Source organism: Gossypium hirsutum, chromosome A03 (genome assembly GCF_007990345.1).
Source record: "Gossypium hirsutum isolate 1008001.06 chromosome A03, Gossypium_hirsutum_v2.1, whole genome shotgun sequence".
Lineage (NCBI taxonomy): Eukaryota > Viridiplantae > Streptophyta > Magnoliopsida > Malvales > Malvaceae > Gossypium > Gossypium hirsutum.
The window spans coordinates 15,827,604-15,843,941 of NC_053426.1; the positions used below are offsets into that span (position 1 = coordinate 15,827,604).

Below are 16,338 nucleotides of genomic sequence, written 5' to 3' on the forward strand. Positions count from 1 at the left end.
TCGTCTATGAAAGCCATGAGGAACTAATCCCTCTATAAGGGATTAACGAGTGCATGTAGGATTTATTAACCATTTTATAGAGTTACTCAGCGGATGAATTGTTTGGGAAAGGAAGAACGTGAAACAAACCCTAGGCTTGACAAACCCGGGAAGTCATCAAGGTGGGAATTAAACCAAAATTGCTATTTCCCAATTGTGAACACCTTCAACCAAGCCAGTTTGGACTGTGAGGTTGGAAAATAAGTAGTTCTTGCTGACTTGTTATGTTAGTGGAAGATCAGAAGGTCCTGCTAGGGTCGCGACTAGTTGATTGGTGAGGAATCCAAAGCAACAATTGATGGAGATTACTGAAGCGAGCTAATCACCCATAATCGAGATTTGATTTATCCTACTCTTTTATCTCCAGAATTTTATTTCTTTTATGTTATTTTATTTATTATTATAAAAACCTTAATAAATCCTTTTTATGTTCTCGTACTATAAGTTATTGAAAGCACTAATTAGATATTTTAATGTTTAGGTTAGAATTGATCTAGCACTTGCCTTCCTTGGGTATTATCCTCGGAGTACTCACCTACTTCGTTGTAAAAATTATATTACAAATCAACCTGTATATTTGTAGATACTGCCTCATATTTCTATATCTTATTGCAGTATTCACACTCTAGACGTTCATATGTCTGGAGGTGGTCAGTTTTCCTAAGGAAAGGAAACATCTCTTTATTTTCATATTTCCTATAGGGGGTTTTACAATTAGAATCTCTAGATTACAACAATTTCCTACACGAATACTTTGTTCTTAACACGCCTAACCCATGGCTAATCAGACTATGTATCAATACTCATAAAAAAATAGTAATACATTAATAAAGACAGTTAAACCAGGACTCGAAAATAATGAAAACAAATTTGGAAATTTCCAAAACTTAGAATTACACATTCCTAAAGCCTTTTGGAATAGGGAAAAAATGAAGTAACATTACCATATGAAAATGATTTTGATGAAAGACAAATTCCAACAAAAGCGAGGCAAATATAGATGAACAAAGAAATGGAAGAATTTTGTAAAAAAGAAATACAAGACCTTCTCAATAAAAAATTAATCAGAAAGAGCAACTCTCATTGGAGTTGTTCAATGTTTTATGTGATGAAAAATGTAGAACTCGAAAGAGGAACACGATTTTTTTAAGCCTCTCCTACAAAAGCTTACATAATTTGCTAAGACCAGGATAAAAACTATAACATAATTAAGGTTACTTAAGAATCTTTGAAGTTGGACTTTATCAATGATTTGATTTGAAAATCTGTTGGCAAATTCTATAGATCTTTTTATTGGAATAATGGTCCATTGGGTAACATAATAACCTAAAACCTTACTCTAGTTTTAAAAAAATAACTAATATTGGATTTAGATACTACTAAACCATTATTTTTTATAAATTTGACAAAAATGGATAAGTATTTGAAGTGTTTTTCTAAATTTTTAGAAAAATCTAGTATATCATCAATGTATATTATTGTAAATTGGGAATATGGATAAAAAATATCATTCATAATTCTTTGGAATTCAATGGAGCATTTTTTAGTAGTGGATTCTAGTTCAGCATATGTAAGTTTTTCATAGGAGATAATACCTTAATTGTCAAGATTAGTCATTAATTACAAATCTCTCAATCATTTTAATCTAATATTTACAGACCCGGTTTATAGAAATAAGGTTCTGAAATCGCCTTTTTTTGGCACCACTAAAAATAAGGCGATTACAAAAATAGGGTAAACTAGTTGGTTGGATTAGGAATTGATCAAGATATTGGTCAAAAGTAAGGGATTAAATCAGTAAACTTACAAATCGCTCAAAATTGATTGAACTGATATTCTCTATTTTTATAATATTTTAATAATTTATTTATTTAATTAAATAAAATAAATTGATTGAATAGAAAATTAATCATCATCATTTGGTTCTCAAAATCTTGGTTACTATTTCTCTAACGATTGAATCAAAACCGGTAGGTGGCCATATTAAATTTTCTGTTTTAGACTGAAAGGGGCAAAACTCCCTTCAGAGCATGTTTGGTTGGATGTATTGGCATAGCCAATACACCTCTAATCGGTGGGCCCTACCTAATCCCTCTTTATTCCGTCGTTTGGTTCAATGTATTGCTAATACGCGTGTAATACATTACTTTCCTAATCGGTGAAAACCACCGATTTCTAATCCCTCTCTTTTGCCCAGATTAGCTGCCGCTTCAGTTTACCCTCCCTGTTTTACCCTCCCCATTCACGCTTCTGTTTTACCCAAAATCCACCGTCTTCTGTTTCTTCCTTCTAGCTTTCTTCTCCATTCTCCTCGCTGTCTTCTCCTTCTTTTTTTACCTCTCTTTGACATCACAACTTTGTATTGTAAACCCTTTGCCAACGCCGTTGCAGTACTCTCTGAACCGATGGCGGACCAATCTCCTGCGGATCAGACCCCACCGTCTTTCGGCATGCAGTCTCTCTCCGTCGATTCTCAACCTCCCTCCTCCTCTTCAACTCCACAGTGAGTCATTTTCGTTGTAATTTTTTGTTTTTCTATTTCTTTATAGATGGAAATCGAGTAAATATATTTATATATTTTGAAATCATTGTTTTAGGATGAGTTTAGAAGAAAAGTTCAAGATTATAAGAAGTGTAGGGGAAGAATGTATTCAAGAGGATGAACTGCTAAATCTTCTAAATCATAAACCTGAACCCATTTGCTATGATGGCTTCGAGCCTTCTGCCAGAATGCACATTGCTCTGGTATTCTACTTTTTCTTTTTTCTTTTTTCTTTGTTTCTTTTTTTCTTTTTTAGAATCTTTAAGTTTTTTTCCCTCAAAATTTTATAGTCCTCTTATATTGATTTCTCTGTAGATGTAGGGATTGAATCTCAGAATTGAATCAACTCTTTGATGGATTTGATTTATACAGAAAAGCTAATTATGGGTTTGTTTATTTATTCCTAACACATCATAACAGATTGAAATTTGACAATTTAACTTTTTTCTGATTATTTGACTTCAAAGTTTTAGCTTCTTCGTAGTTATTTTATTGATTTTATTGTTTTTTTAAACAATTGTTATATGCATATTTCCCTTTCAATAAATTTATGTTGTTTGCTGCATTTGTTTTCAGATCTAAGTTCTAACATACTTCTTTCATTCACTTTGTTTATTCATATACTGTGGCTCTACATTTAGATTTATTGTGTTTCTTTTTAAATGTTGAATTCTTCTGGTCTTCAGATGAAATTAACTCCAGGGCATCAGAGTATTGGCCACTTGTAATGGATATAGCTCGCAGAAACAAGCTGCCTAGGATAATGAGGTGTGGGGCTAATAAGATCTTTTTGATTTGTTTTATTAATATTTTGTAGTAATTCTTTTGTTGACTCCGAATACAAAATGTGTTTTTCTAGGTGTTGTCAAATTATGGGCCGTAGTGAGCAAGATGAGTTATCGTTGCCCAAATTCTTTACCCATGCATGCAGTGTGCTGACATATTTTTCCTTAAGGTGCTTCTGCTCTGGATTTTATCCTTTCCTGATTCCAAGGCTTTTAGAGAACTTTAGGTAGATTTATAAGTAAATCTCAATAAAAGTGCGAGTGTCACTCTGTTTCAAGTTACTTCTACGAATTACTCAATTTGTTAACCATATAAATGCTTATTAGGCGTATTTTCTAAGTGATATCCATTGTTTCATTTTCTTTTTCTAATTGAGAATTTTCATTATGACATCATTTGGTATCCTTTTATTGGAGTAATTGGAATTTTTTTCTCAATGTGTCCAAATAAAGAAAGTTCCAATTTCTGATTGAAGATCCAAATTTACTATTATATTCCTCTACATAGCTATTTTAAGTTTGACAGTTTAAGTAGAAAACAACTGTTAAGGATCTCCAGCATTGTTGCTATTGATCTCCTTCCATTTTTCTGCAGTTTATTCTGGACTATTTTTTACAAGCTGTACCCTTGCTTGTGTACATTCTATGTTTTCTTGTAGGTTATAATGTTAATTCAAACTTTTATTTATCTAAAGCTGCTGTAATTGCTTTATGTGGACAGGCGGACATTTGCCAGTTAGGCATGGATCAAAGGAAGGTTAATGTGCTTGCAAGAGAGTACTGTGATGACATTAAGAGGAAAAACAAACAAATTATTTTGTCTCATCGTATTGTCCTACTTCAATATCTATTTTGGTTCTTGAGATCAATTGAATGTGGGGAAAAACTTTTTCAGATTTAAAAAATTTGAGATGCTTGAAGAGTTGGACATAAGTGACAACCAGATCAGAGTTTTACCCGAGTCTTTCAGATTATTGTCGAAATTGAGAGTTTTCCGAGCTGATGAGACTCCCCTGGAAGTTCCACCAAGAGAAGTAATCAAATTGGGTGCTCAGGTAATGCTAATCTAGCTACAAATTTAACTTGCTGGGACCTTGCCTGTTTGATTTCTTATGAGCTACTAACTCATTCAACTTCTTTCTACATTAGGCTGTTGTTGAGTTCATGGCTGATCTCATTGCCAAGAGGGATACCAAGGCAGCACCACCAAAGAAGGAGAAAGGTTTTTGGTTCAGGATTTGTTCGATTTGTTGGATGTTCCAGACCACAAATACAGACGACAACATGTAACCAATGAATTACACTAATCTCAACAGGCTGGTCTCTCAGGTACAATAAATGATGGCTTTAATTTGATTGTTTGCATTGTATGTGTATCAATATTCTTGCTATCCTCTACTATTTAGTTGTCTTACATAAAAAATGTTGATAATTTTTAACTGCTATTAAGGTCTCGGTTTACTAGGGATCATGTTGGTCATAGACTGATGCTTCAAATTGGATTGATTTCATTTGTTACATTTTTCAGACTCATTCCATTCTGAAGGATCTGGTTCACAAGGCTATGAGTGAAACTCCGGTATATTCCCATCTTTGCTTATATTGTTCATGTACCAAATAAAATTTGCTTGCTATTTTTCTATCTTTTGACATTGAGTTTAGTATTCTTCAAGGTTTATAAGAGTCAACTTACCGTCTGTTACTTATTTTGGTGAAACAAATGATCAGTGAATGATTTCTGGGAAATTTCTTTTGTAGCAAAAACGATTATCGGCATTACGGAATGAGGATCCAGCAATCATGGAACGCCGATCCGCTCTTGCGAAGAGACTGGAATTATATAGGAGTGCACAAGCTGAAATCGATACGGTCGCTTGGTCGAAGTAAGAGTGGGTAAATTTAGAACCATGGGGCATGGTATTGGGATCTGTTTTGTTGTATTTTCGTTAAAGCAATATATTTTTTACCATATTTTAGAATGCAAACATCATTTGTTGTGTATTCTAAGTTTCTTTAAAGCTGTATAATATGCAAATGTTTTGCCACTTTATCGCTTATGTGATTTTTCATTCATTAATTTAAGCATCCGAACACATTTTGGAAATAACTTGAGTCTGACCCAAATACCTCTCGATTTTTTCTTTTTTCTTTTTGCAATTTATTAATTTAAGCATTTTTGAGATAAATTTTAAAATTACTAGATAAATCCTCTTCCCATGCTTCGGAAAATTAGTCATATTTTGACTAAGATAATAATTATTTTAAATTATACAAATTCATATAAGATAATTTATTAGTTATAATTATTTTAAATTTTATTAAATCATATATTTTAATTAAAATATATTTAATATTAATTATTTCAAATTATCTTTTATAGTATCATATATTATGATTTGAGTAAATTCATATAAGAATATTAATTATTAAGAATTTTATTAAATTATATATTTTAATTATAATATATTTAATAATAATTATGTTAATTTATATTTTATAGTATCATATATTATTATTTGAGTAAATTCATATAAGAATATTGATTATTAAGAATTTTATTAAATTCTATATTTTAATTATAATATATCTAATAATAATTATGTTTAAATATGATTAAATTATTTATTATTGATAATAATAATCTTATTAAAATTTAAATAACAATAACAATAACCATTTACCAAAACAAATTTATGGTAAGGGTATTCTAGTCATTTTAGTTTTTTCCATTATGCTATTACACCTCTATTCCATTCAACCAAACACAAGATTATTATTACGCCTCTATTCCATTACATTCAACCAAACAGTTGATTTGCTATTACACCTCTAATCCAATACAACTCTAATCCAATACACCTCTAATCCAATACAGCGAACCAAACGTACCCTCAATTTTACCTATGACCTTTTTTTTGGTTCAAAGCCTATGAACTTAATGGAGTCTTCTTTGAATTTGATTGGAACATGTTGGCCCCTGCTTTGACTGTTCCCCCACAAAAGTCTCACTTTTTGCTCCATTGGCTCTTGGTTTTAGGGCATCCTAGTTCCCTTCCCCACGTGGTCATCCTTTTTCTAATTCCCCAAACTACCCACACCCTTCAATAATGGGATCCTCAATTTTTCTCAAAACGTTGCCAACTTTCTGAGGTCAATCCCGCCTTTTCAATGAAAAAACCGTGTAGGTTCATCAAAAACCAGGTGGAAAATTGATCTTGCCAACACTTCTCTCCTCTCTTTACATTGTCTGTATGCAATTTGAGTGAAGTTTCTACCATTTTTCTGCTTTAATCATTACAGATGCAAAAACCAAAAAACAATGAATGAATGTTATGTTAGCTAAATTGTTTTCCTTTAAACGTGTACTTAAGAATCCGTAGTTTCCTGAAAACATAACAGGAAAAAAAAATTCTGCTTCATATATATAAGAAGGGAAAAGAAAAAACAGAGAAAAACAGCTTAAAGTACAAAGTAAGTTGGCATTTGTTTTCCTCATTCAATTCAATCTTAACTTGCCTATTCATTTCTGAATTCTTATAAAAATTTCTCATTTCACTCTTTTCTTAAAAAAACTGGTTTGTTTGATTTTTTTTTCCTGCTATTTTGTTTTTTTGCTGGAAAACTTTATCGGTAGTGTGGGGTAACAATAACATGATTCATTATTGACTTTAATGCCTTTTCATTTGATTTTGCTTTGAAGTTTGTCAAAAGGTTTTTTCTTTCCTACAAAAGGTTCCTTCTTTCTCTGTAAGAGCCTTCTTTTCTTGCTTAGTATTTTGGTGATGCAATTAGTAATTCCTCCTTGTTTCCCACATTTCAGCTTTCTCTTACATTGCAAGAAATCTTTTGTTAAGATTTCATCATCTTCTTCATCTTTAATTCCATTTTATTTGTTCCTTGCCTATAGCCAGGTCGCTCCCATCTATTTATTTTTCTTCGTTTTATTAGCTCTATAATAGTAGCTGATTATGTCAATGGTTCACTCTTTTGGCCTTAATGATCATCTTGTTTCGCTTTCTTTTTCTCTAGTTTCTTGTTGTTTAGTTACTTTTTTCAGAATCTGGGATCTGGGTGGTTCTCAGATTTAGTAGTTTGCTCTTGCTGATTTTAAGAATTATTTTATTTTATAGAGAGAAAAGGAGAGTGAAAGAGAGAGATCATGGCAGGGGGAGGAGCTCCAGCAAAAGCAGTTGAGCCACAACCACATCCACCGAAAGAACAGTTGCCCAACATTTCTTATTGCATTACGAGTCCACCTCCATGGCGTAAGTTCCATCTAACCTGCTCTTCTTTTTTCCCCCTTTTATTGGTTTTGTGAGAGCTTAGATTCCAAATTCTATGTTCAGTATATCAGGTGTTATATTAGATTTTTGGTTGCTTTACGGTATGATTCTTGTGAATCCCAGGGAATGTTTTAGGTAGACTTTGGTGTTAGTCACTGTTTTGGAGTTTATACTTCTCTACCTTTTTTAGCTGAAAGTAGCTTTTTTGGGTTCTTTCGGTTTAATACCCCTTTTATGGAAAAGTGAAAAGCCACTCTTCTCCCCCCCAAAAAAAACTTACTTTTAATATGTGTGTGTGTGTGTATATATATATTAAAAAAATTGTTTTTCTCTGTGTATCTGTGGTAATTAAGGATGGTACTTCTAGTCGTATGATTATTGATTTGATAAGAGTTAATCTGAGGCCAACTTCTATTTGCTAATTGGCTTTCTTTTGGTTTAATTTTGCTTAGCATTTCCCTCTACTTTTTGGTCCTTCTATTTGTCTTTAACCTTTACTTCCTTCTCAATCCTTGCTGTCATCAATTTCTGTGGGGTCTTCCTATTTCTACTTCAGGCATTTTAGGAATTTTCATTTATTATCTTGATGTGGATCGAAGACTTGAAATTCCTATTGTGTTTATGCATTCACTTTGCAATTATGTGATTAACTGCTATTATCATTGGCATTTGTTGGCTGGTAGGAAATAATTGCAACTAATCTCTTTGACATTTTGATCTGGTACTTGATGCAGCCGAGGCTATCCTTCTTGGTTTTCAGCATTATCTTGTGATGCTTGGCACAACAGTGATCATTCCCTCTTCTCTTGTTCCCCAGATGGGAGGTGGAAATGTAGGGCCACCAAAAATGAAAAATTAATCAAACATGAAGAATCAACAATGTTTACTTAGTTTGATTACTATGGTAATTTGGGCGGACATAATAATTTCAATCATGTTATTGCAATGACATTTATAGGAGGAGAAAGCAAAGGTGATCCAGACACTACTCTTTGTTGCTGGTTTGAACACATTGTTGCAGTCACTGTTTGGGTCTAGATTGCCTGCTGTGATTGGAGGGTCCTATACCTTTGTCCCAACAACAATTTCTATAATCCTTGCTGGTCGGTTCAGTGACACTTCAGATCCTGTTGAGGTTTTGTGATCTAAACTCCGATTTACTATAATTGGCCTGTTTGGAATTGCCAAAGTTACTTATAAATTTGGAGAAGCTAGCACTTACCAAATTGCAATAAGGGATACAATTTCTATCTAGCTTGAATATTACTAATGTGATACCATATGGCTTCACTCTTCAACATTCTATTGAAAGAACAGCATAAAGATGTTTAGAATGCATTCCCTTTTTTCTTAATAGGAGTTTACAACCCTTTCTCATTCTAATGTGATACCATGTACTAGATGCTTTTTGTACTTTATTTCTTGAAAAACATATTTACAGACAAATGAGTAATTAAGTTTTCCGGTTTGAACACTAACATTCTGTATATTGGTGTTTTTATTGGTTTGTTTAAATAATGTGTTTTGATGCCTTTTCAGAGATTTAAAAGGATAATGCGGGCAATTCAGGGTTCCCTCATTGTTGCTTCAACTCTTCAGATTGTCCTTGGCTTCAGTGGCCTTTGGCGTAATGTTACTAGGTTAGTTGACTAGTGCTTAAATATTTCAGGGGAAGCTTGACCAGCTTGCCTATATTTGTCTATCCTTCCAAGTAATTTGGAATTAGGTTGATTTTATGCTCGTCTTACATGTTTAATGATAGTTGTTGTTAGTGGATTCAGTTTCTAAATTATAGGTTCTTGGACCGATTCTTGCTTCATGATTCACATGAATGTTTGCTATAGTATATCCAGAACATGGTCAAATATTATAGTGCGACTTTTTCAGTTAACTTAATCTAATCATACATGCTTTATGACTTTTTTTCCATTGTTTTCAGGTTTTTAAGTCCACTTTCAGTTGTTCCTTTGGTATCCCTAGTTGGTTTTGGGCTTTATGAGTTTGGGTTTCCTGGGGTAAGTCTGCTTTATATGATACACTATGTGAACGGATAGCCTGACATGGTTTTATATCATCAGCACTATGGATGTTGACTATTGTTTCAATTAATAGGTTGCCAAATGTGTGGAGATTGGACTGCCTCAGTTGATTCTTGTAGTATTTGTCTCTCAGGTACTTATAATAATTTTCAGGACCTGCTGTCATCCATTTTATAGTTACAGTATTGCATATTTGTGACTTTTGATTTCAGTTGACCTCAGAACTAAGTTCTATCGAATAATCATTGTTTGTCTTGTTTTTATTTGCAGTACATGCCTCATGTGGTAAAATCTGGGAAACATGTGTTTGATCGTTTTGCTGTCATATTTACAGTGGTGATTGTTTGGATTTATGCTCATTTACTCACTGTGGGTGGTGCTTATAATGGTAAAGCACAAAAAACACAAATAAGCTGCCGCACTGACCGTGCTGGTCTAATAGATGCTGCTCCATGGTGAGTTCATGCAGCATCTTTAGTGCAGTTGCCCTCTTCGTGTTTCTTAATTGGTATTTCATGCATGATTTAACCTATTAATTATTTATTTCGGGATGAGGTACATATGAAGAACTTTTGCTACTATGGCACATTTTCTTAAATCATAGGGCTACACTAGCAATTGAATGGTTGAGGTCACCCATTTAAATCATGTGCAAACTGATTTGCCTGACTGATATTTATATTTTCCATCTGAGGAAAATTCTGCTTTTACCAATTAGCTATCTTGGTACATGTTGGATCAAGTTTTGAATGTAGTGAATCTGAGACAACTTGCTTTCTATAATTAATTTGTAATTGGTTTAGAAGTGTCTAAAAGTTTTGGTCTCGGGTTTGCTTCACAAGTTAAATGGTACTATGAATTTAATAATGAAAATGAAAAAGCCGCCTTTGGACTCGATGTTTGATGAGAAACTTATGATTTCTTTTACCATAATGTGATATCATTTGTCAAGAATGGCATAGTTATAAGTTGTTCCTTACTAGAATTAGCAGTGTGCAGGATAAGAGTTCCTTATCCCTTTCAATGGGGAGCACCTTCATTTGATGCTGGTGAAGCCTTTGCTATGATGATGGCTTCTTTTGTTGCTCTTGTAGAGGTTTGTTTTCTTCTGTTACTTTTGAAGTATATTAACCTTTCTAATGCATCCTTCTAATTCTGATTTTTGCTAACTAAAAATCTGAATTGAGTGTCCCTTGTCATCATTTTTGTTTTTTCTGAGGCACCTATATTGAACACCATGTCTGAGACATTTTCAGACATAGGTATGGGGATGTGATCCTTCAAGGATCCTCCAATTACATAGAAAAAACATAGTAAACCTAAAACATACATGTGTTGGACATATTGCCCATATATGATGCTCACATCCAAGTCCGAATAGCTTAAGCTGATTTCTTATTGCCATCCTTTTCCTTTTATGTCATTTCTTATTGACTCTCTCCTCCACTGCTATGTATTTTAACTCTAGTATGAACTGGCTTAAAGCTTCTTTTTGTTTTCATCCCCAGGGGCAAAATATCGCATTTTTCAGTTTCCTTCGGCGATTGTATTGTTCTAATTGTCTGTTTAAACATGCACAAAAGCAAATTTTTATTAATTTTAGGAAATTGATTGTTAACTGCAATGTTATTCAATAATTAGTACTAACTTTGTTCCTGTTCAATGTCATGACCAGTCCACGGGGGCTTTTATTGCGGTGTCAAGATATGCTAGCGCAACTCCAATGCCACCATCTATTCTTAGCCGTGGTGTTGGTTGGCAGGTAGTTTGATAAAGCTTGTACTATGATGTGAAGATATCTGTGTGATTAATATAATTAATTAAATTGGCTGTCGTATACTTCATGATCACATGGAATTGCCTCACTGCTAACCTTGTGCCTAAAATTACATATATTCATATGCATTCAGTCATCATCATTGCTGCAGGAGAGAGAATCTGCATTTCTATTTAACATCTGGAAATTGCTTATCAGTTCTCTGAAACTTCAGTTCCATGTTGATATTGAATTCTTATCTTTTGCTAAGTACGTTTTCTTTTGCCTGCTTTAGGGTGTTGCGATTTTGGTCTCAGGGTTGTTTGGAACTGTCAATGGATCCTCGGTATCCGTGTAAGGCTCTAACTAGCTATGAATGTTACTGTGGTGCCTGCTATTTCCCTCTTCGATAAATAAAAGTAGAAAAGGATTTGATTACTGACTTTTGTTTTGTTATAGAGAAAATGCTGGTCTTTTAGCCTTAACACGAGTTGGCAGCCGAAGGGTTGTCCAAATCTCAGCTGGATTTATGATTTTCTTCTCCATTCTTGGTAATTTGCAGATTTATGAGATTTTTCTCTATTTAGACCTTGTGCTTTTTTTCCATATTTAGTTGACTTTTATAATTAACATGCAGGAAAATTCGGAGCCGTCTTTGCTTCAATTCCAGCACCCATTATTGCTGCTTTGTACTGCCTATTCTTTGCTTATGTTGGTATGGGTCCAATTTGAGCTGTTTATGAGATAATATGTCCTATGATTTACAATAAGCTCTTTCAAGTATTTAAGTACACTATTTCCTTGCATTTCTGCAGGTGCTGGAGGTCTTAGTTTTCTTCAGTTCTGCAACCTGAACAGCTTCCGTACGAAGTTTATATTAGGCTTCTCTGTTTTTATGGGCTTATCCGTGCCACAGTACTTCAATGAGTATACTGCAATCAATGGCTATGGTCCTGTTCACACAGGCGCGAGATGGGTATTCATGCTAAATCTCTTCTAAAACTTTTTAATCTTGAATAACCTACTGTTACGATTGCCTTATGACTAGGATTTTATGCCTTCCTTGAACAGTTCAACGACATTGTAAATGTGCCTTTATCATCCGAAGCATTTGTGGCGGGTTGCTTGGCATATTTCCTTGATAACACTTTGCATCGAAAGGACAGCGCAATCAGGAAGGACAGAGGTAAGCATTGGTGGGACAAATTCCGGTCATTTAAGGGCGATTCAAGGAGTGAAGAATTCTATTCCCTCCCCTTCAATCTAAACAAATATTTCCCATCTGTGTGATGATATAAGATGAGAAGTTAATGATATCAAGTAATTTATCCCTTTTGTGGATCACATCGTTCAATCACCAACCATTGCTTCCCTGTTGTGAATTGTATTACCACACGCTATAGCCGTACAACATAGTGTTTCCCTTAATAGGAGACTTCAGAATATTTATTGAATTGTTTCGTTTTGTTAATTTCTGCTGTAAATCTGATGGAGACATGCGGATTTGAAGTAGCAATGAAGTAGTTTTAATGCCTCTGTCTTGTTTGATGTGTGCTTTTACAAGTGTTTACTACACTCATTCACTCGCTCAGCCGCTCCTTGTATTCACTTACATTTGACATTCCAACGCCATCTGCGAATCCGATGGCACAATCTGCATCATTTTTTTTATTTTTTGGTATTAAGATAATTACAGCATATAGTACAATTAGTTAAGGTGTCTAGTCTTTGGTGGTGGATTGCTGCAGCTTGTCGTGCTAGTTGGAGTACTGTAGTTGTAAGAGGATGCAGGCTAGACTTGAGGCTGATGTGGATCGTTGTCCGCAATATCTTGATGTTTGACAAGATGGGCTCTAGTTTCCAATGTACCGGAATTCAGAATTCGAAGATTGCCTCCCATTTCTGGTTGGACTGAGAAATATGGGCGTGGTAGATTCTCAATTTATAAAGTTTGCCTAGTACCAAACGAGCAAAAACTACTTGGCTGTGAATTCTGGATGCGTTCTTGTAATAGGATGCCAGGAATATGGGAGGTCTGTAGCTTTCAAGTGCTATGGCGGCGTCATATGTTGATGTGTGTTGATTATGCATAAGTGAGATGACCTAGATGAACGGTGTTTCTTGAGGATGGAGGGAGGCCGTCTGTTGGGTTGAGGACATTTTGCTTGCAGGAAGGTTGTGAAATTTCCTATTCGATCCGAGTTATACGAAGTGATGGTAGTGTTGTAGTTTTGGTGATAGTGTTGAATTCGTTGGATCATTGGAATAGGATGCAGTTTTGTTCAAGTGAATAGTACTGCGTTCTAGTTCTTCCGTATTTGCCAGAGGGTGATGATCAATCGATGAATTGCTGATTTGTGGTTTGGGTCTGCTATGGTGTATTCTTGGATCCAATTAGCTAGGTAGGATTGAATGTCTGTTAGGTCTCTTTCGTCCATCCAGCGCCACGGGACAACCATATTGCTCTGGTTAGCGTACATGTTTGAAATGTTTGAAATGTTTGAAATAGGTGGTTTTATGTCTTCTGGTGCCTCGTCAGAGATGTGGCGGTTGGAAGAGATTGGAAGGTGTCAGTCTTTGAAGCTCCTTCAGAAGAGGTAGTGCATTAATATATAGTTTCTGTTGGGAATTAATGTGTATGCATAATGTGTATGCAACGAACAAGTATAATAAAATCGAGAAGTCCCAAAAGAAAAATCTTTTGAAACAAAGAATAGAATTTTCTCAATGTAAATATTTTTGTTCTGTAAAACCTAGGGTAATTAAGATCTATTTATAGGCTGAAATCCGTAGCATATTTGACTAGAATAACTCAGAGATTAAATGAGAAATTAAAAAGTAGAGTTTAACTAGGAGAAGAAGAGTTGAAAAACTTGAAGTGCACGTCACCACATTGTGACGTGGCACCGCATCGTCGGGACGAAGGAGGATTGTGTTGTCGGGACGAGGGCTTTCTTCTCGTCGTAACGTCAACTTCTCTTAGAGACAAAGAACACTTCCTCGTTGCAACATCACACATTGTTTGGTCAAAAATGTGAGGCACAACTCCACAAATCTCCACATTGACTCGTATTTGACTTAACTCCCTTGCCAAGCTGTATTATGGTCCTAATTTGATATTCGTCAGATACTTACCAAGTTCAAGCAATGCTCGAACTTTGAAACTGGAGGACTTTTTGTCAACATGCTAGTCGGATTGTGTTCTGTGCTGTCACATCCCGAAAATAGGTTTAGTAGAATCGGGTTGTTAAACCAAGGGTTTGAGTCGGACACCGAAATTAAGGTTGTAAATAATAAGTTAAAATATCAGAAAAATATAATCAGATTTTTATTTTATTAATTAAGCTAAAACAAAGTTTAATTAGAAGGTCTAATATGAAAATAGTGGGCTTTGATTAAGCAGGACCCAATTGGAAAAAGGAAGAAACAATGAGTGAGCAATAGGGAAATAGCCCAATTTTTGAAAATTGTTTTCCTACATGGAGTCACCCACCATTTTCTTCCCTCTCCTAAACCTAAACCCATTAAAAAATTTTTCGAAAACCTATATTAGAGAGTTTCCTTCGAAATTGACTTATCCTTTTAGATTTATTAACCTCCCAAACACCACAATATCCCCCAATTGCAAAGGAAAATCACGTTTTCTTCCCCAATTTTGTAATTGCTTTTCTTGCTTTTAATATCAAATTAGAGCTGTAGGTCGTTGTTTCCAACAAATTAAGGTCATATTTTGACTTTTTAAGATTAAGCAAAATGTGTTGTTAATTCAATTTGAGGTTTAAACGATTGTATACAAATTTATTTTGATTAAATGTTTTTAAAGCAAGGTTGGGTTAAAAAATGGAAAATATCGTAATCTTGAGTAAATCTGTTGTTTCAAAGTGATTTTTTGATTTATTTAAACCTAATTACAAGGTATTTCGCCTCAATTTGATAGATCCTTACTGAATTTTTAAGGATAAAGCATTTTCCCTCTTTTACATGTTCTTGAGAGCTTGAATTTTTTGGAAATCTTAGATCCGTGGATTTGGGTAAAATTAATGGTTTAGATATGAAATTAAATGATATCTTGGATGTTTGAAATCAAACGAAGAATTAGAAACAAGATTAGATGTCGAAACTTCAATTTCAGCAAAACTAGATAGTTTTCGGTAGTGAGAAAGAAGAGGCTTGATTCGTGTTTTTCTTACTGCTTGGTTGTGTTCAAGGCTATTTTTAATGAGTTTGTAATGTGTTTATTGTGCGTGCAAAGTGTCGGATCAATCAAGAGCTTCTATGAGCAAGTCAAAAGGTAAAGAGAAGCTTGTTTGAAATTTCGACTAGTAAGCGGAAGTGTGATCGGTGAGTGTTCCGGAGTCGTTGCTGGTATGTGCGATTCATAGTGTTAATCAGGAAATTAGGGTTAACCTAATCCCCTATCCTAAGTTTTGAGATTAAGCCTTTCCTATACTTTTTGCTTTGGTTGTGGAATCATGCCTAAGTAAGTTGAGTTGTGTTATTTGATGCTAGTACAACAGGTAATATGTGAAAAATACATGAATGTGGTATGTGATTTACTGATTTTAACACACATGTATGAGATCTTATGTATGATAGCTCAATGAGCATTATTGTGGCATTTGGAGTGCAATTAAATGAGAATCTAGTAAGCATGCATTGTGAATGAGATTGTGATGTGAAATTGATGAATATGAATAGAGGTTATGTGCATTTAAACAGTAAATAAATTTGTGAATTTGTGGATATTTTGGCCTTGTGATCTCTTGAAACCGTTGGATATAATTGGCATGCCATAGGATTATGAGTACTTACCTTTGTGTTTTGTGATTTGGGCATTGAAGCCTCGGGATAGGTTGGAAAGATAAGAGAATGTTGAGCTATGCTCCATTCATCA

The 16,338-nt window shown here is 34.3% G+C and overlaps 2 protein-coding genes and 1 long non-coding RNA gene across 6 annotated transcripts; all 3 read left to right on the top strand.

The window, feature by feature from the left end:
* Positions 1-3,481: 3,481 nt before the first annotated feature.
* LOC107888031 (uncharacterized) lies at positions 3,482-4,164 on the top strand. Its single transcript, XR_001681245.2, has 2 exons — positions 3,482-3,536; positions 4,088-4,164. It is a non-coding gene; the product is annotated as an uncharacterized lncRNA (long non-coding RNA).
* Positions 4,165-4,277: 113 nt separating this feature from the next.
* LOC107887599 (plant intracellular Ras-group-related LRR protein 5-like) lies at positions 4,278-4,656 on the top strand. Its single transcript, XM_016811847.1, has 2 exons — positions 4,278-4,421; positions 4,516-4,656. The coding sequence occupies exons 1-2, from the start codon at positions 4,278-4,280 to the stop codon at positions 4,654-4,656; spliced, it is 285 nt and encodes a 94-aa protein (XP_016667336.1).
* Positions 4,657-6,433: 1,777 nt separating this feature from the next.
* Positions 6,434-12,978, top strand: LOC107886256 (nucleobase-ascorbate transporter 6). 4 transcript variants are annotated; one of them, XM_041109035.1, is made up of 15 exons: positions 6,434-6,567; positions 7,497-7,631; positions 8,384-8,481; positions 8,608-8,784; positions 9,189-9,289; positions 9,589-9,664; positions 9,762-9,821; positions 9,959-10,143; positions 10,688-10,784; positions 11,364-11,450; positions 11,740-11,798; positions 11,904-11,995; positions 12,082-12,159; positions 12,260-12,420; positions 12,516-12,978. In XM_041109035.1, the coding sequence occupies exons 2-15, from the start codon at positions 7,526-7,528 to the stop codon at positions 12,732-12,734; spliced, it is 1,596 nt and encodes a 531-aa protein (XP_040964969.1). In that variant the 5' UTR covers positions 6,434-6,567; positions 7,497-7,525; the 3' UTR covers positions 12,735-12,978. The 4 variants fall into 4 exon arrangements, with proteins under 4 accessions (XP_040964969.1, XP_016665631.1, XP_016665630.1 ...); XM_016810142.2 differs by having other exon boundaries at positions 6,566-6,837; XM_016810141.2 differs by lacking the exon at positions 6,434-6,567 and adding an exon at positions 6,969-7,113.
* The last annotated feature ends 3,360 nt before the right edge of the window (positions 12,979-16,338 follow it).

Bases quoted from the DNA above. Each gene is read 5' to 3' on its own strand.
- LOC107887599 (XM_016811847.1), top strand. From the start codon at position 4,278: ATGCTTGAAGAGTTGGACATAAGTGACAACCAGATCAGAGTTTTACCC. The intron at 4,422-4,515 runs GTAATGCTAATC...TTTCTACATTAG, and splicing joins TAATCAAATTGGGTGCTCAG to GCTGTTGTTGAGTTCATGGC.
- LOC107886256 (XM_041109035.1), top strand. From the start codon at position 7,526: ATGGCAGGGGGAGGAGCTCCAGCAAAAGCAGTTGAGCCACAACCACAT. The intron at 7,632-8,383 runs GTAAGTTCCATC...TACTTGATGCAG, and splicing joins TACGAGTCCACCTCCATGGC to CCGAGGCTATCCTTCTTGGT. The intron at 10,785-11,363 runs GTTTGTTTTCTT...TGTCATGACCAG, and splicing joins CTTTTGTTGCTCTTGTAGAG to TCCACGGGGGCTTTTATTGC.